This window comes from Typha latifolia, chromosome 4, assembly GCF_019914945.1.
Source record: "Typha latifolia isolate L0001 chromosome 4, TyphaL0001v2, whole genome shotgun sequence".
Classification (NCBI taxonomy): Eukaryota; Viridiplantae; Streptophyta; class Magnoliopsida; order Poales; family Typhaceae; genus Typha; species Typha latifolia.
Genome location: NC_133089.1, coordinates 15,698,216 through 15,721,089, shown reverse-complemented (window position 1 = coordinate 15,721,089; position 22,874 = coordinate 15,698,216). Strand labels below are relative to the sequence as shown.

Genomic DNA, 22,874 nt, shown 5'->3' with positions numbered 1-22,874 from the left:
CAGCAACCAATAACAGTTAAAAAATGGCACGTTTACAGTGAGATTTAAGAACACCTCATTTCATATTAGCTCAAGTACAATAACTATTACATAACTGCAAATAGTACAGCTCTATCACATTATCTGCAGGAAATAAAAAGACAGAGTTTTACAATACAAGCATATTACCGTTTTATTTTTTGTTACCATGGGTGGCCAACTCGGCTGCAACTTTTGCAGCCCTGTTCAGAGCATCAGAGATCAACATAGCTCCTGCAGAGAAGTAGCTGCTGCTGACCACGGAGTTCGCAACACTAGCTGCTGTTCTACCTGTGGCTGACACAACAGTCTTGGTTGTCTCCAGTACATGGTACCTTTCATCCACTGATCTGACCGCACCAACACCCGCATTGATCTTATCCGTTAGTCCAATTCTCTTGCTCAGTTCAGAAACCTTTGCAGCAGCAGAGGCAGAGACCTGATAAGATTCGTCAAAAGCTCTTGCCTTGATCATGGCATCTTTGCTTAGTGTGAATCCCTTTGCAAGCATGGTTGTGACTACATCTTGTGCTATTGTCAGAGCTTCCGAAGGAGTTGTCTTGAACTCGCATTGATGTACAGTCTGTTCAAGATTGCAGTTTGTCATGCTTAAAAAATAATTTTCTATTTAATGATCAAGCTTACAAACTTGTTCAAGATTGCAGTTTCAGAAATATGATAAGTTCACAAACTAATAAAATGAGCATGATAAAAGCAATGACTAACTGCCATGAAATAAATGAAATATGGAGTTGATGCATCAACGTAGAAGCGATGAGTCAGTTCTTTTCTCTATGATTAAGGAGTCTAATAATTATCCATATAACATGAGGAAAATAAATCAAAAGTAGTCCTTCACTTATTACCAAAAGATGGATAAAAATTCAAATAACTATTGTAGCAAAGAATGTACTCAATTTTGGGCTAATCTAATGTCCTGAGGTACTTGAACAATAGTAACAAGATGAATGATACAACAATGCATACCGTAAACTCTGTATCATCTTCAAGATTCCAAGGCTTGTCCCAGAAATTGCAAGCTTCATCATATTGTCCCCACCGAGTAATGCAGACTGGTTGATCAACAATAGTAGCTCCCTGGAAGAAACATATTGGATGAGCTTCCATCTAATTAACTGCTGTCCTTAACAAAATATGACCAGCCATGGAAGCACTCATGGGAAATCATCTATTACAACACACTCCTTCAAGAGTGGGGAAAATATTGACAATGACTTACAAAACTAGCTTCAATTTGATTGTATAAGAACTTACAGTTAACAAAACTGCAGTTTCCAAGGCATGGGGTTCTTTAAATGTTACGTAAGCAGTAGATGCATAATCTCCAGATCTGTCCAACGATTGAGAAAGAGCATATACAGTCACAAAAAATCAAGATTAAAAGAGTGGAAAAGATGAATAGTACGGTCAGACTTAATGCACAGTGGAAGAGTACCGAGTACTACAATCTGTCAATTCTCAGGAATAAGTATGAAACTTTTGAAGATCCATTAAATTTGTAGCCACTTATAATCAGAAACCTATACTGATGCAGAGTTCACAAATAAAAGAAAGTGTATAACGAGACATGCGCACCTGAGGAGTTCAATATGCTCAATAGCCCCAGAGAAAGAAAAGAATTCGTAGAGCTCTTTTTCAGTTGCTCTACCAGAGAGGTTAGTGACTTCCACTGTGTAACCGCCTAGGCTCATGATCCTAGAATTTTCACCAAGAGGTGACATGTGTTATACTGTTATCTAATATTTTCTATAGTTGGAATCGGATGAATAATACTATACATCAATGATGAATTAGAGGATAAATAAAAATACATAAGGGCAATATTCCTGGATCAAAAATTTCCTCTAAGCAATCCGCTAAGAAAATGAAAACAAGTGACCTGAAATTAAAATTCTCTTAAGGGAATATGTAAGTAGATGGAACAACCTATGAAGAATTACATAATGTGAAGTAACTTTGTGGCGCTCACTGATTGCGAATTAAAATGCATCTTAAAAGAAGTTCTTAGAGCTCTGATATTTTGCTCAAATTTTACTATATTGACAAGAGTAGTCCAGGCAGTATATCTTCAGAAAATTTCGACAATGAAGTTTGCATAAGTAAACACAAGATACTATATGGCACTATTATAACAATAATAAGCATATACACATAAAGGATAAGAATCATATTGCAATAAATTACTTTCTATATGAATATACAAATAAATTGAAAGAGCAGAATGCAATCAAATCCTAATTTTCAATATAAATGGATTTTATTCCTACGATGACCTGCAAAAATTGATTATTTTGCATTCAAAGCTACTTTAAAATGTTTTACTACAATACGGGACAAGGATTACCACAATTAGTGAATCGAAAGTTAAAAGGGTGGATTTTTGCATCACATGTACCAGCCCACACTAGACAGTCTGTAATCTCGCGCAGTCGCGCTTCTACTTAGGCACTTTAAATGAGAGAATGAAGCTATCTAGCCGACAGTCATCAACAGACAAATAGAATTTCAAGAACAACACGTCCAATCCAATAAAAATGTCAACTTTCACCACAACTTCGATTTTGGACTAATTTCTCCAAATTTCATCATTCCTACCAGATCAAGAGAAAAAGAAAGGGAAAAAGGAACCTGAATTGTAAGTAAAGATTGGGCAATAAACCATAAAAAAGAATACTTTTTTTTTTCTCTTCTGAGCAACAGGCATTAGACGCTTGAAAAATCCCAAAGATTGGAAAGAAAACTAAATGGAGAAAAGAGATGCGAGTAGCTTACGCTTGCTGCCTTTTTTCTTTAGTAGCTGCAAAGATTCGAAGAGAGGAAAGTTGAAGAAGAATCCCGATTTCATACCCAAGGAGTAACTGTACCGTCCTCCGTTTTCACCCCCCAACCCAAATAGCACGCTTTAAACGTGAAAGTACTATTAAGCCCTTACAGACTGTAGTAGGAGAAATAGGTTGGAACTTCGAAGTTTCTTTTTGTTTCCCCTTTTTTTATAGAAGGAAAAACATAGGCGAATAGCCTTTATTAAAACCAATGTAACATATAAATTATACAATGAAAAAATGAAGAGAGGAAAATTAGGGCGACGAGCAGCTTATCTATGAACAAGCTCAATAATTTGATAGTCATCCTCGGTTAAAAAGGTATGTAAATCCAGTTATACACATATTTATAGGGTATCACCGTTAACGACCAATCAGCAAAGTGATAATTAATAAGTAAACAACAAATTTAAATACAAACTAAAACAAAAAATTAAAAATAAAACAAACTCGAATAGGCATAATGACCTTCACCCTTTCGGATCCCAACTTTGACAGCAACAAAACATTTCACTTAAGACCTAAGTTTTAGGATCAAAATTAAAGTATGAGCTCTCTATCAACAAAAAAAAAATCTATAGATTAATTATCCAATCACTCAATTTCACGACGGATATTAAAACTCATCCAAAAATATTTATTTAATACCATTATAATTTCATCAATTAGTAGTTCCAAACAGCAAGTTTAAAAAGATTAATTAAATTCTATAGATTTAGAGCTTCGGAATAGAATGTAATTGGATGGAAGATCATTTACACGCCAATTTAGAAAATAAAAATAAAGATTCTCTCGTTCTTCGACCAAACGCCAAAGTCGAAGTATTACTATATTAAAATTTCTCTTGTAGGTAAGTTCGTATTAGTTTGGCAGAATAATATTCTAACCAAGTAGGTCAGACAAATTTACGATGTACGGCTTATTCTAGCCTATTCCCGATAGCAGTAGAAATAGTTTTTGGCACTCTAGATTTTGATCAAAATGATCGACTGAGGAATAATCATCTTTAATTTTCGAGAATATCTTATTTCCACTTTGGATCTCCGGAATATGTCAATCTCCCATCCCGATATAATTGTTGCATTATTTTAATATTCCTTAGTTACTACTACTATACATCAATGTAGGAGTAGGACGTCCGTTAAAAGTAATCAAGGGTATGACTGTCAATTTGTATAAGCATCTCACGTTAGGAACGGACATCTTACCAAGTTCGAATAAAGACAAGATATCGAGCACATTCGCTCGTCGTTATGCGGGATAGTGCTGATAGCTGAGGTCGGATAAGAGGCTATTTTAGCACCACTTATTCACGGTGGAATAAAATTAGAGTGTTACACTGCAACCACCACAGCGACGGCTATGTCAGGTTTCGAGATTCGATCAAAACCATTGGACATCAATCCCACGGTCAGCATTGACTGAGGGCATATGAACTGGAATGGCTTGATTTGGCCGAGTAATGAAAGCCACAGAAGCAACCTCATTAGTGTTGTTGAGTCGTATGTATATATATACATATCAACTTCTAGAACCAGTGTTTTGTTTGACCTTTGTTTCAGAGAAATATCATCACAACAAACACAAATCCAGGACATTCTTTCATCCCCAAGAAGGGAATCGTATACGCTTACACCGTCCTGTAAGTAGAAAGGAAAAAGGCCGGGTTAAATCATCGCAAGAATAGGCAAGAGGGAGATCGTTTTTATCAAACATGATGGTTCTGCAGGTGCAACAACCGCGAATACGCCCCGTTTGCTCTAGACACCAGCTCTGCATGGCTGCCTTGTTCAACAATGCAGCCATCCTGGAGAACACTGATCGAATCTACTCCTCGGATTGTGGATAGGCGGTGAGCCACGAGGACCGTCGTCCGCCCCTTCATAAGACGCTCCAGAGCCTCCTGAAGCAGGCACTCTGATTCGGAATCCAGAGCACTTGTTGCCTCATCTAGCAGCAGCACCGTTGGATCCTTAAGCACTGCTCTAGCAATGGCGATCCGCTGCTTCTGTCCACCAGATAATTGAATCCCTCTCTCACCAACTGCTGTCTTGTACCCCTCGGGTAGTTCACTTACAAATCCGTGTGCATTTGCAACCTTTGCTGCCTCAATTACTTGGTCATCTGTTGCTCCTTCTTTACCGTAGGCAATGTTCTCTAAAATGCTAGATGCAAAGAGAACAGGCTGTTGCTGCACAAGACCCATCTTCAGACGTAAGGACTTCAAGTTGAGGCCTCGGATGTCCTTGCCATCGATCATGACCTTCCCTGTGGTAGGATCATAGAACCGCTCGATGAGGGCAATGATGGTGCTTTTCCCAGAACCACTAGCTCCTATAAGAGCTTGGCTGTGGCCAGCACGAATTCTTAAGTTAAAGTCCTTGAAGATGGAGACGTCAGGCCGAGATGGGTATGCAAAATCTACATGCCGTAGCTTAATCTCACCCTGAATGCTGTCATGTTGCTCTGCCCCTGGGTCATCAGGGTCAATGTGTGTTTCCCTGTTTAGAATGGAGAAGACGGAACGGATGGACTCCCCGCCACGGATGATCTCAGGTGCCAGGCTAACAGTCTCAGCAACAGAGTTGGCAGTAACCACGAGGATAACAAAGACTTTGATGACCTTAGAGAAGGTGGATGCATGAGAGTGAACGAGATGGGCTCCATACCAGAGGATGAGGGCTTCGGAGCTGTAGAGGGAGAGCTGGGAAAGACCAAAAAGAAGACCAGATGTTTGACTCCGGCCGAGACTGCGTTGCTGAGGGACACGCAGTTCATGGCTGAAGAGCGAAAGGATCTTATCTTGTGCATTAAAGGCTGCCACAGTGCGGATGTTACTGACACTCTCCCCTGCAATCATGCTGGTTTTGGCATGGGCCTTTGCTGTGTCCCCAGCAAAACCCTTCATAAATAATTGCTGATAGTATTAACAGAAACAACTGTCAGTTCACAGAAGAATTTTGGTTGCACAACCAATTTAAGAAGAGTGCTTTAACTGAAAAGGTGAAACCATTCATATCAAATGAAGCCCAAATGAGTAGAGAGCACTAAGCATGCGTGTTCATGTGTGTGTTTCTGTATATATTCCTTTTTCCCTGCGTTGTGCTTAAAGTTAAAACTTAGTGTTGAGGGTCACAGTAAATAAAACTCAAAGCAAGGTGAATAACCTGAGCAAAGTTTGCAAGGACAATAAGGGGGAAGGCGGCAAGAATAAGGAGGGCAACCCGCCATTCAACAATGAACCCAACTAAGAAAGACGTAAGAAGGGAGGTCATGTTCTGCAGAATAACAGATAACCTCTCAGATATTGCAGACTTCACATCAGCTGCATCTGTAGATAAACGAGCAGCAAGAAGACAGGAATTGTTCTCCTCGTCATCAAACCAACCAACTTCATTTCTTAAGATTGCTGCAGAAAACATCATATAGTTTGGTAATTCTTATGATGATAAGTTTCTCGAAGGAAGGAAATATGCAGCAATTATCCATACCAGCAAGCATCATCCTCCTGACCCTGGTGATGAGATTTTCCCCTGTGATGCTGAAGAAATAATGCTGCACCAGATAAGCAACAACTGCATAAAACCCTGTAGCAATATATATGAAAACATATTCCCTTGTTTTCCTCTCCATTTCTTTGGGATCCGTGTAATAAAATACATCGATCATATTGCCCATTACAAATGCAAATGTCGGAGTGATGAACCCGGAAAGGACAGATCCAATGGCACCCAAAATGGTATAGGGCCACTCTGGGGCATTTAACTTCAGAAGCTTAAGAAAGTAACTATGCGGTGCTGGATCTTTTTTATCATTATCTGCACTACAAATCATCTCTATATGACCATCTTCTCCAGTGCTGTACTGATAAGTCGAGTTTCTTAAACTTCCAGACCTAAGGCTTAGAGATTTAGTGGAAAGAGAATGCCTCAAAGATGAAGGTCGGGATCTACGAGAGGACATACTACCAAAGTCCCTGTTTGTTGCCATCTCCTGAAAGCGAATTAGAGAGGCATATGCACCAGAGCTTCCTTTGGCAAGAAGTCCTTCATGAGTTCCAGTCTCAACAACTTGCCCTTGCTGGATGACGGCAATCATGTCGATGTTTCTTATGGTGGAGAGCCGGTGTGCAACAACTACAGTGGTCCTCCCTACCATTAAGCGGTCTAGGGCTTCTTGAACAATGTTTTCAGAACCTGCATCCAGAGAACTGGTGGCTTCATCAAGAAGAAGTATTTTGGGGTTTTTTAGCACTGCACGAGCAATTGAATTCGCTGTTTCTGGCCACCAGATAGTTGAACTCCTCGTTCTCCTACCTGGATTAATTAGAATTTTGCTCTTAAGAAAGAAAACGATTGAAGTACTTTTTCTTCCAAGGCAATAAAATAGATATAAGAAGTTCAACTTCTATCTTGCAGAACCTGTCAATATAATTCTGAATTTGCAACACTGCAAAGTAGATCAATATATTTGATTATATTTCTTTATGGAGTACCTGTTTAGTTCTACTACATAGGCAAAACTGCCTTATTTTGAACGATTTCAAGAATAAGGTCATAAGTAAGTTTAGAATTAGAGGCAAAATACTCTGAAGGAGTGATACTTCTGAAAACTACGAAGTACAAGAACATGGCCCTTGATCTCTAGTTGTTTCTGTAGCATCAATTTCATAATTTCAGAAACTTTAAAGAAACACCGATGACATTTCATGCATTAATATCTCCAGAGTTACGTAGGTGTATATCCTAAGACCTATCATTTATTTGACGTCAAACTTTGATAATAGGATTAAACTCACCGGGGTATTGTACCCATTTGGAAGAATTGATATGAAGCTATGAGCATTGGAAGCAGATGCAGCTGCTTCAACCTCAGCAATTGTCGCATCAGGCTTTCCGTACATTATGTTCTCAAGTATAGTAGTTGCAAAAAGAGTTGGCTCTTGATTTACAAGACCAATTTGTTCTCTCAGCCATCTCAATGGCAATATCCTTATGTCAACATTATCCAGCAAAACTTCCCCTGAAAAAGCAAAAATAAGTATAACAAATCAACATATAAAAATTGCAACCATATAAATGCCTCCGAGAAAATGTTTGTCACTTACCCTGATTAGGATCATAAAACCTTTCTATCAAAGCAATAATGGTGGTCTTTCCAGATCCACTGGCTCCAACAACTGCAGCAGTTTTCCCAGAAGGAAAGAAGAAGGAGAAATTCCTAAAGATTATGATATCAGGCCGTGATGGATAGCTGAAGGTGACATCCCTGAATTCTATGTTTCCATACACTTCTGCCAAGCTCTTTCGATCTGTTGTGTCATGTACTATAGAAGGGTTTTGATGAATTATCTCCATCAGCTTGTAACCAGCAATCTTCCCTTTGCTGAAGGTTCCAAGATTTGAAAACGACTGGCCTAAGCCCCTGCATTGTAATGTAAATAGAAATATCAACAAAAACATTCTTAAATTGAATGTCAATAGTGCACAACAAGCTACTGGGTATCCATAGTTTAATAGCTAGTGGTGATAGCTATAGAGAACAGACCATTATGGATCATGTCAAATTCTCTATGCTGAAATAAGGTCAACTTGAAGAACATTAGACTTGTGCTATGTGGGAATGCTAAAAAAGCGCAATGTTCTATTATTCTGTATGATTTTTGAACCAAACAATCACAAGAAAATCATGATATGATATGAGCAAGTAAGAAATTCAAAGACATTCAAAGTTTAGGAACTGACATGCCACCAATAATGGCAGAAAATATTGCCGTGAAAACCCTTCCACCATCTGTCTGGCCATTCCTGATTAAAACCCCTGCATACCAGAACACCAGGGCCCATGAAATGCATGCTATTCCATAAGAACACCCAATCCCAAGTCCTTTAGCCACTCCAGCCTTGTATCCAAGCTTCAATGTCTTCTGAATTGCTTCAGAGTAAGAGTTCAGAGCTTTGCCTTCTCCCACAAATGAATATACAGTTCGGACTTGTGCAATTGCCTGGGCACGGGTGTTAATTCATCAAAATATAATGAAAGTTACACAATAACATTAACAAGTAACATTATAGTACTCTTAGATATCATCAATTGTAGCGAGGGAAGAGGAAGCTATAATTTGTAAAAAGAATCATTTATGTCTTGCCTAATATAACTTAAAAAATCCTTCTTTTACCTGTTCTGCGACAATCCCGGCATTGGCGTAGGATTTGCGGCTCTTGGAGGTGAGACCGGTAAGGGTATACGCATAAAGCCCCCCTGCGAACGCAATCCCGGGTATGACCGCGACGCTCAAAAGCGCCAATCTCCATGCGGAGATGAATCCGACCACCAACCCGGCCAAGAACGTGGCTTGGTAGTGGATGAAGTTACCGACCTGGTTAGAATCACCGCGGCATGGTTCAGGGATTCGTTTGGGAAGGGATGGTTTGAGAATGGCGTGGAGTGGGTGAGAGTACCTTCTCGCTAATGGCGTCTTGGACGAGGAGAGTGTCGGTGGAGACGCTGAAGACGATGTCTCCGGTGCGCGCGTCCGTATCGAAGAACCCTACGTCCTGTTTTAGGACGGCTTCGAGATACCGCTTCCGGAGTGCGATCACCTGCCGCTCGCCGGTGTACATCCAGCACGCGATCTCTACAAAGAGGTGAGTTGACCGGAAGGTAACGAGAGCATAAGCAGATATGACTTTTGCAAATATATCCAAACGATGGAGCAAATTACAAATAGGAGGAGGGTTTTTATACTAATGAAAAACTATAGGTGGTAATATGTAAAACAACTCCTTTCAATGCTCACCTGCATAGGAGGATAAGCAAACAACGAGCCCGAGATAGACGAAATAAAGAGCGTACTGGAAAATCAAAAGAAAAGGAAAAGAAAAGGATAAAGCATTAGAAAAATAGGCGGGAAAAGTTAGATTAGTAGAGGTCATCGTGGGAGAGGCCGAGGAGGTGAGTTTACCTTGGAGACCTCATCGGTCATCTTGCGGAGATCGGCCTGGTTCTTCCCGAATCCGTTCAAGAGATGGCCCAAGAAGAGGAAGAAGACGGGCATGGAGAAGCCGTGGATGACGGCGCCGATGCTACCCGCCGCCATTAGCCCCCAATCCCGTCGATCGGCGAAGGAGAAGAGCTCGCGGAATCTCAAGCTCTTCTCCTCCTCCTCGCCCTTTCCAGCCTCAGCCATTGCGCTCTCTCTCTCTCTCCGCCGCCCCCCCCCCCTGGAATCGAAAGCAACGGAAAGCAGGGGTTTCCACCACTAGAGATTCTTCTCTTCTCCTTTTGCCACTCGATCTCAAGCAAATGACTGCTATATATAGGATTCAGGAGCTTGGAATTGAGCACGAAGAAAGAAGGGTGTCCGCCATTAGAGGTCAGATCGAAGCTTTTCTTTAAAAAAAAAAAAATTCTGATGAGAGAAAAGTTGTGATCGTTCGCGTTACGACGTACGAGTTTATAAGTAGGAGACGGGAAGCGAGATATATAGGATTCTCGATGGATGCCATCACTCGCGGTGAGGTTATACGTAAAATATTTTAGTAAAATAGTTGAGTCTCAGAAATCGACACGAAAATATTATTTTTTTCAAATATTTTACCTGAATAGCTACGATCCGGAATTAATTATCGGAATAGGTGCCAGATGACTGTGAGGTCTCAAAAATTACTTACTATTCTAGTATTATAAGTAGTTTTAAGCTGAAATATTTTCATTAATAAAAGACTTAAAATTCAATCTTATCCAGCAAAAATGTGACGCATTAAGCATACATGCATATACAAAAAGAAGCTTGTCATGATAGATAGTTAGGACCAGGATAGCAAGATGATATGGTAGAGTATTCATTTGAATTCTATCTATATGGCGATGAGCCAATGAGTACGTACTTTATGGTAGTCAAAAGTTGTTCTTACTCTGATATGAAAAAAAAAAACAACTTTGAGTGGGGGCTGATGTGAAATTTAAACATAATTATTACTCCCACCACTCAAAAGCTTTAGCAGAAGATTACTGTTATATCCAGTTCAATAGTTAGGCAAGAATTTACTCCCTGATATCTATAAATCTAATGCATCAATAGCTTTTAAGTAGGCCTTTCCGGATGCATGAAACGTTTACCTACTTAGCAATATAGATTGATGTGATATAACAATTTTGATAACTTTGCATGTTTAGAAATCCTTTGGTGGGGAATAAGATGAGTGATGAATATAGATTTGTATAGTTATTAATTAACTGGGTGTTACAAGATAATCATAGATAACATTTGATCACTTTTCCTTCTCAACAAATATGTCTATTGACCACAAAACTTTGCTACCATCTTCTCTGATGCCTATGACCTCTAACCAGCCGCATTTCTATAGTTTTCAAGCCATCCAATAAGACCTAGCTTGGACATTAGGAGCTTTATTTATGCTTGTAAGATATATTATATAGTTGAGCTCATGTGAGTATATGCATTTGCAAAAATATCTTATGGATCCACTCAACTTTTCATTGCTTAAATATTCCTTTTCATGAATATATATATATATATATATATATATATATATATATATATATATATGAAAGTTCAAACCTAAGTCCTCTACCTAAAACTTCTGATCACCACTCTTTATATAGATAAATATACAAGATATTCGAGGCAAAGCTAAAGAGTGCCTCTTTATTTGTGTTTATTAGGTAATTAGGTGAATGATTAGGCTTGGTGGGGAACAAGTTTCCTTATGTCTGTGGTACTTGCATACAGAAGGATCTAAAGAGTTTCCTGACAATTTAAACCCTGTCTTTGATTCCAATTTATGGAAGCTGAATTATGTAAATGAGTTTTGTGTTAGCTTTAGTAATCTTTAGAGTAGTTTCTCTTAAGTTTCATGATGAAAAGTTTAAGCCCCAGGTATCTTCTCTTCTTTCTTGATGGCTTGCCTTCTTGTCATCCACTTTCTGCACATGTAGTGCCACCAAAATTAGGACCCTAAACAAGTCATTTCCGGGAGCATGGCATGTCTCCTGATATGCATACAATGCACACCATTTCTAATGCCCATTACCCCTTAATTAAGAAGCTAGGCCATTTAAATATATGTTCTCTTTGAAGCCCTTTAGTGCTAGCCCATGATAGTATACTCTTTCCCTGCCATCCTAACACTAAGGTAGGAAGGCAACAAACAAGGTTCAAATGTTTTGCTTCATGGTCTACCAACTAGTTTGTTGTCCAAAATGGTAAACTTGTTCTATCTTGACCTGCCCCAGATATTCTCTATGTTCCATTTACTTCTCTTGGGTGGGTCCAAAATATTTTGAGCCAAAAAGGAGGGGAAGAGAAGCATATGCTAAGTGTGACGATTTGTGATCTGAAACGAAGGAAGATAATTAGACGGAGAGGACAATACCAGTTTCTAAGGTTCTAATGGTCCAACTTTTACGTTACATTTTGGTACATAGCCTAGTAAATCTTTGTCTAGTGGTTTGCTTGTTGCACAACATTAGAAATGATGATTAACTATAAGCAGTCACAGAACTGTGACGCTAATCACTAATGGCAGTTTATGGAGTCACAACTCCTCTCCATTTCGTGGATTCTTGGTACGTAACCAGTACTGGACATTTCCACTTCCTTCTTTTATAACTATCACCTCTGTTCTCGTTCTTCTTTCTTGTTGAGTTTCCATTGCTTGCTAATCATTCATTCAAGCACGATTCCAATAAATTTCTATCAATTAGGGAGGCAAAAGCTTTTCTCTGTGATACTAGAAAAAGGAAACGAGAGAGGGAGAGAAATACGATTTGCGAGGTCCAGCCCGAAAGCCTTAGGCCCATGAAAGCTTATGGTTCGTTTTAGTTGACGATTTCTATAAATTCTGATCTTCTTTCTATGTATGATGTATACAGTATAGTAATATACTCATAAATTTTACATGTTAAAAGGAGATAGATTTACTTTTCAAGTTGGTTTAATATTTCATTCGAGTTTGACCTGGTTCAAAACTTAAAAAGGGCCTGTCTTTTATACTCGGAAAAATAAGTTTACTCTATTTGGTTTAAGGGGGGGAGAAAAGAAGAGAAAATAATATATTTATCATTATATTCTTTATCTAATATTTAATTATTAAAATAAATCAGCACAAGCTATAAGATTCATAAGATTACTATTTTAAGTAAATAAAGTTATGATAAAAAAAATTAAAAATAATATATACGAGCTAGATTATCCACAAGCTATTATATACTGCATAAGTTATAATATCTAATAATTAACAATTATCCTTTAAATTTGTTAATGGAATATAAAATCATTTAAGTAAATAGTATAATAGAATAGGAGCATATTTAGAATATTAAAAACATAAGAGTTAATATTTTATTTTGTTCTTCCTTTCTCTCTATTTTTTTCTCCTTTTTATTGAAGATTCGATCCAAACTAGAGAATATTTCAAACGAGAGAAAATATTCTCTCTATCCAAATCGGGTGTTTGGGTGTTGATGGACCAAATGTGGGTCGCAAATTATATTCCAATTGAGATCTGATTCTAATCTAAAGTGTAGACGGATTTGCACTCAACCAAATCGTATGATTTAGATTATAGATATAACGTCAGGCATGAAGTTTGGGATAACAATTTTGTGGATAGCAACAAGCAGCTTTTCGAATGCATAAACAATGTCCGACCTTTATGTCTTTATCCTTCGCTTTCTATTTGAAAGGACAGCATATAACCCAATGTAAGAATTTACACATGAGATACATAATTTCACATGACGACATTCATGTATTACAATAATAAAATTGACTAATGTTTCTTATCTCTACTCCTAAAATGAAACTCCAATCTAAATATAGTCCACCTCTAAGGTGGATTTCTCGTGATTAATGGTTTCTCCACAGGGAGTCTCCAATTGTATTGTTCTACTCGTATCGGCAAACAAAATTCCACAGCTAAATAGTAATATAGCTATAAAAGGTTTTAATCTCCTCCACTGCAGCCCATATGGAATCTCCTCGCTTTCATCCGTCCATTAAGTGCAAGTGCCAAAACATCATATTCTTCTACAAACCAGAGCTCTGATATAGTTGCCTGGAATTATCGAGCAGATTAGTTTAGCACAATGTCTTGAAGAGTATGGCAGACGCAGCATGCAAAGGGGCGGCTGTACTTAGGTCGGGTGTTAAAAATTCAAGATTGCCAATTTTATTTACTGATGGCCCAATGTAGTCATGAAATATAATAACTTCTCCGATCCAGTACGCATTGAAGTTTGTAGAAAAGAAACTACCTCAAAACCATGAATCTTGTCATTAACTCGTGCAACCAGCTCATGAAAGAAATGGAGTTGATCAAAAGGCAGTTTACTCTCCTGCAAGAAATATACAGATCATTTACTGGATAGTAGATCAAACTAAGGAATTTGTATACAGAAGAAATTGTTCCAAATCTTTTACATTTGCAAATGATGATAAAGCTGAAGCAGCCCATTTAGGTGTAGTGCTCTGGTATTGAGCTGGTTTTGCCTACTTCCACAGCCCATTATGAATGTTTATTCAAGTATATACATTTTCTAAAATATCTCTTTAGGTAACTAATTTTACGAGATGTTTTACCTGTAATGCCATTTATCAGAGTTTTCAAATCAAGCACTTCTATAGCAGTTAAAGCTACAGCATTGGGATTTATTCAGGTGTTACCTCCAGTGAGAGCTTAGGGTGTCCCAGAAGCCTTGCAAAGGAAGTGTGAAGCAAAACAGGGTCATACTGCAGCGACAAAAGATAGTATTAGAAGAATCAAGCTCACAAGAAAGACAGAAACATTACAGGTCACAGGAGACATCCTCAAGATGTTAAGTTGACTATCTTGAGAACATATGGCAAAAATACATATAAACTTGTTTACCATGGCAGCTCATAATATGGATATTAAAAAGTAAAGCACTACAGCCAAAAGGATTTTTTTTTCTCCTTACCAGTTGCTTCTCAGGTGCATTAGGAAGGGCTTTTCTCAGTGTTGCACGGATATCTGCAGGATCAGTACCAGAGATAACCTAACAAAAGAAAAGCATAGAATAACAAAGAAAAATTGGAAGACAGAAAATGACACAAAATGGCAAAAACGAAAAATATAAAAAGGAAAAAAGAAATCTTGGTTGATACTAGAATAGATATCAGCATACAGATGCTTCTCTTTGATTCTGAAATGGTTATTCAGGCTATTACTACTATAACCTTAGAAACAATCTCTTTAGAAATAAGGGTAAGTATGTGTACATCTTTCTTTTTAGACCATGCAAAGGACGGAGCCTCAAATACTGGAATGGAACTACTACTACAATCATGCATGACTCTGTGACATGGTTTCCCCACAAGGGTTTTCTAGATGAGACCTCCTTGTCATAACATTGCAAAAGTACCGGAAAGGAATTTTAATCAAAATTACATGCCAAGCTCCTTTCACCTATAAAGCAATGTGCTACTTTTAAAAAGTTAATTTGTATTGTCTTATCCAGTTTCCTACAAGGCCATGTAAAAAAAGAAGAAATATTGTCGGTTGAACCTGCCAACAGCCGAGAAGCACACCAGTTGAGGTCAACACCACTCGATCCAAGACAATCTTTAGGGGGCAAAAAGCCTCAGAAACTCCTCTAACAGCATTGACCTCAGCTTCAATCTCAAGAAACAAGATGCAATGAATTGCTATGCTTGTCTCCAATTTTCTGTGAGAAACATAAGAGAGAATATTCCATCTACCTCATTGTCAGTAGCCCTAACAGGTGTTAGATGATGGGACGCATGAAACATGCTGAAGTGGTACAGGCTTGTATTTTGGAACCAGATGACTGGTTTACAACAAAAAATTTCAGTAGCCATCCTAATGTAAAGTTTCAAGACAATACAACAAAAGAAACAAAAGGGATGAAAAAAATGTCCCCAGACATTACCTCCATCAAAATAGGGAAGAAAGATCTTCCCAACAGCCTCCCTGTTGCCCAGACATCATACAACAAAAGGAAAAAAAATAGTTAAAAAATGAATCGACACTTAATATCTTAAAGGCAATAAAATTTATAAGATTAGAAGATATTTAGATTAGAACAATATTCTATTTACTAAACAGGCATCTGCTAGGAAATCAGATATGCTAAATTGTCAACACAAACAAATAATTAAGGGATACTAAATTTTCTAATTTCAATATACAACTCTATAAAATAAAAATAAAAAAATTGGAAGTTTTGGTCACATTAATTACTCGCATAATGCATATAGCTAATCCGTCCTAGTTTCCAGTTAACGTAAATACGTATCATCTTCGCAGTTCACTAATAATGTTTCATTCTGGAGCATTTTGAACTATTCAACAAAATTGGCGCGCTGCATGCGAGCTAAAACTTACTTACAGGAAATGATGCATTGTTTTAGATGAGGAAATGAAGCACTTACGAGATTGGCCTGGCAAATTCGCTACTCAGGTGAAGCACATTGGCTCGAACCGGAGGATTCGCAGCCTAATTATTCCCGTAAAGAAGAACGGAACACAAAAATCCATCACATGCAACAAAGAATTCAACACAGAATCCGACTTAAACCAAACAACTCCACCTTAAGAATCGGCGTAACAACGCCATCTCTCAACTCAAAGATATCCGAAAGCGCAAGCGATTGCGAGGTCTCCCCGCCATTGAGGAACACCGCACCGCGCTCGTTCAGATCCCGAGACATCTCATCGTACAATCTCGACCGTCGATCCGACACCGCCAACGAGGGTTCCACTGCAATCTCATCAGAAACCCTAGAATTGAGCTAAAAGACAGCACAAAGTAGTAGCAAGAGGAGCGATCTGGGAGGAAAATTTTACCGGAATTGGGGGACTGGAGGAGATTCGAGGTGGAATTGGAGGTGTCCATGGCGGATTTGAAGACGAGGTAGAAGAGAATCGCGGAGGAGATCCAGACGAGAGCGGGCGCTCGAAGCCTCGCCATCGGCGGTTAGGCCGTGAGGGCTCCGGTACGGATCTTTGTAGAGCTCAACTGGATCGAAACGGGTCCAAGATCCGACCCGAATAAACTCTCTTCTAACTTGTCGGGTCGGGTCCGTTTCTTGGTGTGGGCCGGGTAGGGAACAAATGGATCGGGTCTAGACGGCCCTAATTTTTTCTCCAATCCCATTCCCATGCAACTACTTTTTAACTCTTATCAAAATATAATTGAAATTGTATCAATTCATCACCAACCCATCAATCAAAAATAAAATTGCAATATCGAGGAGTAAAAAGTAGCAGCAGGTGAAGAAAGCTGAAACAAAACACTTTCTGGAAAAATAATAATAATAATAATAAAGGGAGGAAAAGACTTATAAGCATGCAATAGAAAAGGATATCTTGTTCACTGTAAAAGCTGCAGGGATTAATTGAAAGCAGGTGGATCGATAAAGAAATAAAGAAGAGAACTCCACAGTAACCATTGACATTTGGGATATCGGATACTTCTTCTCTTGCCACATGATCAGAAATTTGAACTTAATTTTGCTTGGCTTAATTATTTGCAACAGATTACAGAGGACTTCAAAAATGGATAAGATTAGAAGTGGTAGGGTTAGTGAATGCGACCAATCAACTCAAGTTGTGACAGCTCTAATCTGGAACAGAGCAACCGACAGCTCTTGCATTGTATTGGACTCATTTGTTTTTTGTTTTTTTTGTTTTCCTTTTTCTCTTTCTCCATGTTCTTTGTTCACACCATCCTTTCACAGTGAGCCCACAGCTGCACATCCAAGTAAAGAAGACAACCCTGGGGCTCTGAACTCATTGCCAACATCAATAATGGCTTTCTTTAGTTAGTATGAGGGCTGTTTCCTCAATTAGTAGGTGTGAGCACATTAAGCAGGCAAGAGATATATAAAGGAAATGTTTCTTTATGTGATTCTTTTAATATAAGGGAGAGTAGTGCTATAGATGGCCATTCCTAAAGGGAAATATGTCTTTGCATTTAAGTAGCAGCAATTTTGCCTCGGTATGTTATAAATTTAAGAGAAAAATATAGTTTACGTTTGTTTTATGTCACTTAATTCACTTATATATAGTTCTAACTTATATGCAGCTGTCTGACATTAATTTTATTTAAAATGATCGTAATGTTCTTTTTGTTTTACATTGACTAATTATAAAAGTAATTTTTCTTTGCCAAAATGTTTTTTTTAACCCTATGATGATCAGAGCTACAAGGATCAAAGTGACACAATAAAAATTTAGAGAGGCAATTTAGAATTTAGCCTAATTATAAGTGGGTAAATATAGTTTCTTCTAAAACTAAAATACAGATGGTAGTGCCAAAAGAAAAAGAAAAATCTTGAGAGCTGAATTGGAAGGTCTTTTGGTTCTCATTCTCTTCTTCATGTTCTGGCCTCCCGTCTGCCTCTCTTGGTTATGTCTCTCTCTAATATATTATTCAATTATCTCATTTTCTACATTTTGTCGATTAAGAATCTAAACTCCAAGAACACCTTATAATTACGAAAAATAAAGAATGAAAACTATGCATGAGAATTGTGTGATAACAGTGTGCTGAATCAAAACTCACTATTGTGGTCTAAAGACCCAAAAAGAAGAAGAAGAAGAAGAAGAAGAAGAAAGAAAGAAAAACAAAAGAACCCTAGCAAAACCCTAAAAAAATTCTCTTCCCTTCACTCACTCACTCACTCACTCACAAACAAATCCCGAATTCTCCAGCGCGGGTTTGCAAGCATTTTTACTCTTCCACAAACAACAACATGATCCAAATATGTATATATATAGATAGATATATAATTCCAAGAAGAGAGAGTCATATATAGACGATAACATAAACGCATGCATGAGCTCTCTACGACTCACTGGTGTTCATCGTGTCATGCCGAACCCCACCTCGCTGCGACCCGGCCTGCACGGTCTCGGAGGTAGCCGGCGCAGATCTGAAATTAGCGTTGAGCCCTAGCTGCTGACCTGGCAGCAGCGCCATGGGGGTTGGAAGGTTCATGAAGTGTAGCCCGCTTGTCATGTTAGGGAAGGTCCAGATAGACTCTCCGCCGCCACCACCGCCGCCGCTGACGTGACTGTTAGGGTTTGTCACCATCCAACCGTATCCCGCCATTTGCTGCTGCTGCTGTTGCTGCTGCTGCTGTTGTTGTTGTTGCAATTCTTGCTCCCACCGCCGCTTCCTGGCATTTGCGACATCTACTACGCCGGACGACACGTCGAGCCCGACGCTACCCGAATGGAAGTTTAACATCATGGGTTGGGAAGAGGAGGGCGACGACGTCGGGCCCTCGAGGCGATCCCAGTTGCTTCGGATTAGCCTTACGGGCGGAGGGGTAGGGAAGTAATTGTGATGGGACGGGGCGGAGATGGTGGAGCCGGAGCTGCGGAGGGAGATGTTGAGGGAGGTGAAGTTGGCCGGGATGGTGCCAGTCCCGGTGGCGGCGATGACGGACGGCTCGGCCTGCTGGAGGAGCCACTCGATTGTCTCGCCGTCCGACTTGTGGCCGAGCTCGCGGGTGAGCTGGAAGACGCGGGCGGCGCAGAGGGCCGGCATCCGGATGCGCCGGCCGCGCCCGTCCACTTTGGTATGGCGGTCTTTGGTAGACGCCCGTTTGACGGGCGCCTTGCGAGGATTGTTGCTGTTGTTGTCATTGTTGTCAGTGATGGTTGGATCAGCATCTACTACGCTTGAAGAGGATATCTCCTCCTCCTTTTTGTTTAGTAGCTGGAGGGGGAAGTTAGGCCGCCGGGGCCCGCCGGAGTCTCCCGGAAGCATGGTGGCCTGATCAAAGAGTTGCTGCTAACGGTGGTGTGTAGGTCACAAGTCTAGGGTTTTATTTGTGGAGGAGGTTGAGATATATGATGATGTCTAATATGCAGGAGAGAGAGGAAGGAGATCTAGTGGGGGCTTGTAGGGCATCCAAATTCTAACTTATTTGGTGAAATTTGTAGTAAAATTTTGAAGGTTCAGATATTGCTGATGATAGCTAATGTGTAGAGGGGGGGAGAGAGAGAGAGAGACAGGCATAGATCACACACTATTTTATGGAGTTGGTAGGACACCTAACTAGATTTAGTCCTGAGATTTGAGGGATTAAGCTATTTGATGGAGCTTCTTGGAGGGCCAAAAGTTGCAAAAGTTTATGATGGTTTGGATGAAGATCCAAAGGAGATGACAGACTATTTTATCAGAGAGAGAGAGAGAGAGAGAGAGAGAGAGAGAGAGGAAAGAACTGCTTCTATGGAGCTTTAATTAGAGCAACCAAATAGAATTGAAGGAGAGGGAGATGAGACTGTAGAGCTTGGTGGATGAAGGAGTTGGTGGATGAATAGAGAAGACAGATAGGCACAACTATTTAAGGAGACCTTTTGTTTGCCACCCAATTCAATTTTATTCCTCTGGAAGAGATAGAAGAAGGTATAGATCGAGTCTAACACCTCCCTCACTTCTCACTTCTCAGAGAGAGAGAGAAAGCAACTCTGGAGGAGGAGGAGGATAAGAGAAGAAGGTAAACTTTAATTAAGTTAAACAAAACAATGAGTGGAAATTATTTGGTGGCATGCATGGAAAGAAAGCACAGGCTAATCTTTTAGTTTAAGGGGGAAAATTTTGTTTGCTTTACTAAACTTTGCCCTAATTAATTGTCCTTAGAAAAACTAACTAAATTCCACACTATATGCTCTACTCTTTTTTATTTATAAGTTTTTTTTTTTCTGTTCTTTTAGCTGGTTTCCTTCTTTTTTTTTTACTCCATGTCTTTATTTCCTTTTCCTATCTCTCTATATACTGTGGCTTAGGGGCAGTCATGCACTTGGCTCAGGCTCCACGTGCGGTGCTCTTTATCATTCAATCATAAAGCCAGTAGTGGCCTATGTGGGTCCCTTTTCCAAGTCAAAAAAATGAGAGACTGCAAAGAAAAGATAATTAAGTGGGTCCTCCTCCACTCCAGTATTAATCATCTCTTTGCCTTTCTTTTTACCCCCAATTCTTTCTCTTTGCCTTTGTTTCCTAACCATGGTTGGAATCCATGGCTGGAGTTAAGCTAGTAGGCTCAAGTTTGGGGACTCAGAACTTCCCTTATAGGGTCAATTTAATGATGCTTTTTATCATACTTCAGCACACATCAAGCCCTTTAATACCTTGAAAGAAAGAAGAAAAAAACTTTCATTTTGAACTTGATGTACTCCCTTTCTGGCAAATCAGTCCTTTTGATCTGCCCATTCTCTTGTGATCCTGACCAAAATTTACTGCCTTTGTGGGCCATCCTAAAGAGGGGTGAATGATGTGAAAGAATATGAGCATGTCTTCTGATATATATTGCATGCCTGCACAATAATCAACTTCTCACTTTAAATCCACCTAAAAACCAGTTAATCTTATCAATCAAACCATGATAAAGGAAGCTCTTCTATCTTATGTCTTTGTTGTGGTAGGTTCGGAGCTAACAAACCATAGAGATTGATACGTTGACTGGTTTATACGGAAGGAAAAGACTTCAGAAGTCATGTATAATGATCAAACACTTAAAAAAATTATGATATATATATATATATATATTATTAGTCTGTTATCAAACAATTTAAGTTTTTTTTTTCAGGTTAAAAATGCCATCTCTTACTGATAAAAGGGTTGATCCTGAGATTATTAGGGTTTTTTCTTTTTAAGATTAGGATGAAAGAAGAAAAAAGAGAAAAGAATAATGATCACAATCCATGTCTTCACTTTTAGGCGTAAAACATATTGATAGTGCACCCATGTGTTCACTTTTGTGGAAGAAAAAAAACTAATAATTTGCTGAAGGTCTTGAGGAGGGGGGGGGACATGAACCAGAAATCGTGGGTAAGTGGGGTATTGCAGTGATAAAACAAAGGACGGATAGAACAGTGTATAGAAATTGGCAACCACCACCTCAGTTTAGCTAAGACATGGAGGAAACCAAATATGAGAAGATTCTTCCACAGGGGATTTGGCTGGTCATGTACAATTAAGACATGACATAAAATCTCTTAATCTATTCTATCCCACATATACAATTAGATGAGAACAAAGAATAGGAGATGGAAGGTTCTCATGATCACACATGATTGAAAAAACTAACAAAAACTTGGTACTACATTTGCTTTAAGAAGCAAAGATGCTTGAGATGCAAGTCTAATTATTAGAATTAACTACTACTGTTTCTTTACAGAAACTGAGACTTGTGCTTCAATTTAATAACCCAATCAATTGATCAAGTAGCATGAGCTCTCTATATATTTTACTCCTTTGAGTAACTGAGTAGGTAAAGTTGAGTAGTACTCTAATCATATTGTTCATTAATTCAAGGTAGTAGTAACATAGTCTAAGGGGAATAGTGTCCTATGTATGTAACTAGGCAAGCTATTATATTCTTAAATGTAACTTTTGTTTTCTCAAGCAGGTTGATGTAATATATCATTCAAAGTGCATGTTAGTACCATGTACTTCATCAGTTATGTCAACTGTTGTAGGAATACATAGCTATGTCATGTGGACTCGAGTGTAGGTCCATGGTGGCCATGTCAATAGATCATTCAATGCAAGATTGATGACAAAGTACTGTTGGCTATATATAAAGATATTTTAGGTCTACTGATGAGATAATCCCATAGAAAAATGTAGGTATTGATGATGAGATAATTACATAGAAAAATGCATATGCATGTCTGTACAAACCGGGACAAAGAGCTAATCCTCTCTGGATATTAAAAATATCACTCGGCTCAGATTTCATTAAATTTTAGCTGATATATGTGGCCGAGATTAGCTAACTACATCATTCAAGCTATTAATCGCCAAATTATTAAATTATTAAATAAATTTTCTCCATAATAATGACGAGTGATGTTACTTACTAACTACTGACATGCATGCTTATTTATAATAAAATTCCTTGTTATCAAAGTCAGGTGTGAACTAAAATGGTCGTTTGTAGGATTTTATTTTATTAAGTTGAAAGTAAGGTCGAGATCTACGGTTGGCTTA

The 22,874-nt window shown here is 38.8% G+C and overlaps 4 protein-coding genes across 9 annotated transcripts; all 4 read right to left on the bottom strand.

Annotated features, from left to right (window-relative positions):
- Nucleotides 1-43: 43 nt before the first annotated feature.
- On the bottom strand, nt 44-2,960 carry LOC140786302 (binding partner of ACD11 1). 4 transcript variants are annotated; one of them, XM_073134617.1, is made up of 5 exons: nt 2,812-2,960; nt 1,615-1,734; nt 1,294-1,369; nt 1,006-1,116; nt 44-601 (listed from the first exon to the last, which is right to left on the bottom strand). In XM_073134617.1, exons 2-5 carry the CDS (start codon nt 1,728-1,730, stop codon nt 173-175), a joined length of 732 nt encoding a protein of 243 aa, XP_072990718.1. In that variant the 5' UTR covers nt 1,731-1,734; nt 2,812-2,960; the 3' UTR covers nt 44-172. The 4 variants fall into 4 exon arrangements, with proteins under 4 accessions (XP_072990718.1, XP_072990719.1, XP_072990720.1 ...); XM_073134618.1 differs by having other exon boundaries at nt 2,714-2,833; XM_073134619.1 differs by lacking the exon at nt 2,812-2,960 and adding an exon at nt 2,384-2,804.
- A 1,387-nt stretch (nt 2,961-4,347) lies between these two features.
- On the bottom strand, nt 4,348-10,301 carry LOC140785567 (ABC transporter B family member 19-like). The gene is given in 11 exon segments (XM_073133463.1): nt 4,348-5,778; nt 6,029-6,270; nt 6,353-7,129; nt 7,132-7,177; nt 7,660-7,883; nt 7,969-8,285; nt 8,606-8,865; nt 9,040-9,240; nt 9,323-9,498; nt 9,661-9,715; nt 9,826-10,301. Coding segments are annotated over 11 exon segments (3,732 nt in total). The 5' UTR covers nt 10,051-10,301; the 3' UTR covers nt 4,348-4,569.
- Nucleotides 10,302-13,537: 3,236 nt separating this feature from the next.
- On the bottom strand, nt 13,538-16,866 carry LOC140786592 (uncharacterized). 3 transcript variants are annotated; one of them, XM_073135135.1, is made up of 10 exons: nt 16,715-16,866; nt 16,459-16,628; nt 16,300-16,364; nt 15,798-15,838; nt 15,607-15,695; nt 15,413-15,526; nt 14,826-14,903; nt 14,551-14,616; nt 14,142-14,222; nt 13,538-13,942 (listed from the first exon to the last, which is right to left on the bottom strand). In XM_073135135.1, the coding sequence occupies exons 1-10, from the start codon at nt 16,836-16,838 to the stop codon at nt 13,832-13,834; spliced, it is 939 nt and encodes a 312-aa protein (XP_072991236.1). In that variant the 5' UTR covers nt 16,839-16,866; the 3' UTR covers nt 13,538-13,831. The 3 variants fall into 3 exon arrangements, with proteins under 3 accessions (XP_072991236.1, XP_072991235.1, XP_072991237.1); XM_073135134.1 differs by having other exon boundaries at nt 15,607-15,838; XM_073135136.1 differs by lacking the exons at nt 15,413-15,526; nt 15,607-15,695 and having other exon boundaries at nt 14,826-14,878.
- A 1,550-nt stretch (nt 16,867-18,416) lies between these two features.
- Nucleotides 18,417-20,346, bottom strand: LOC140786591 (uncharacterized). The gene has a single exon (XM_073135133.1). The coding sequence runs from the start codon at nt 19,644-19,646 to the stop codon at nt 18,717-18,719; it is 930 nt and encodes a 309-aa protein (XP_072991234.1). The 5' UTR covers nt 19,647-20,346; the 3' UTR covers nt 18,417-18,716.
- Between the last annotated feature and the right edge of the window lie 2,528 nt (nt 20,347-22,874).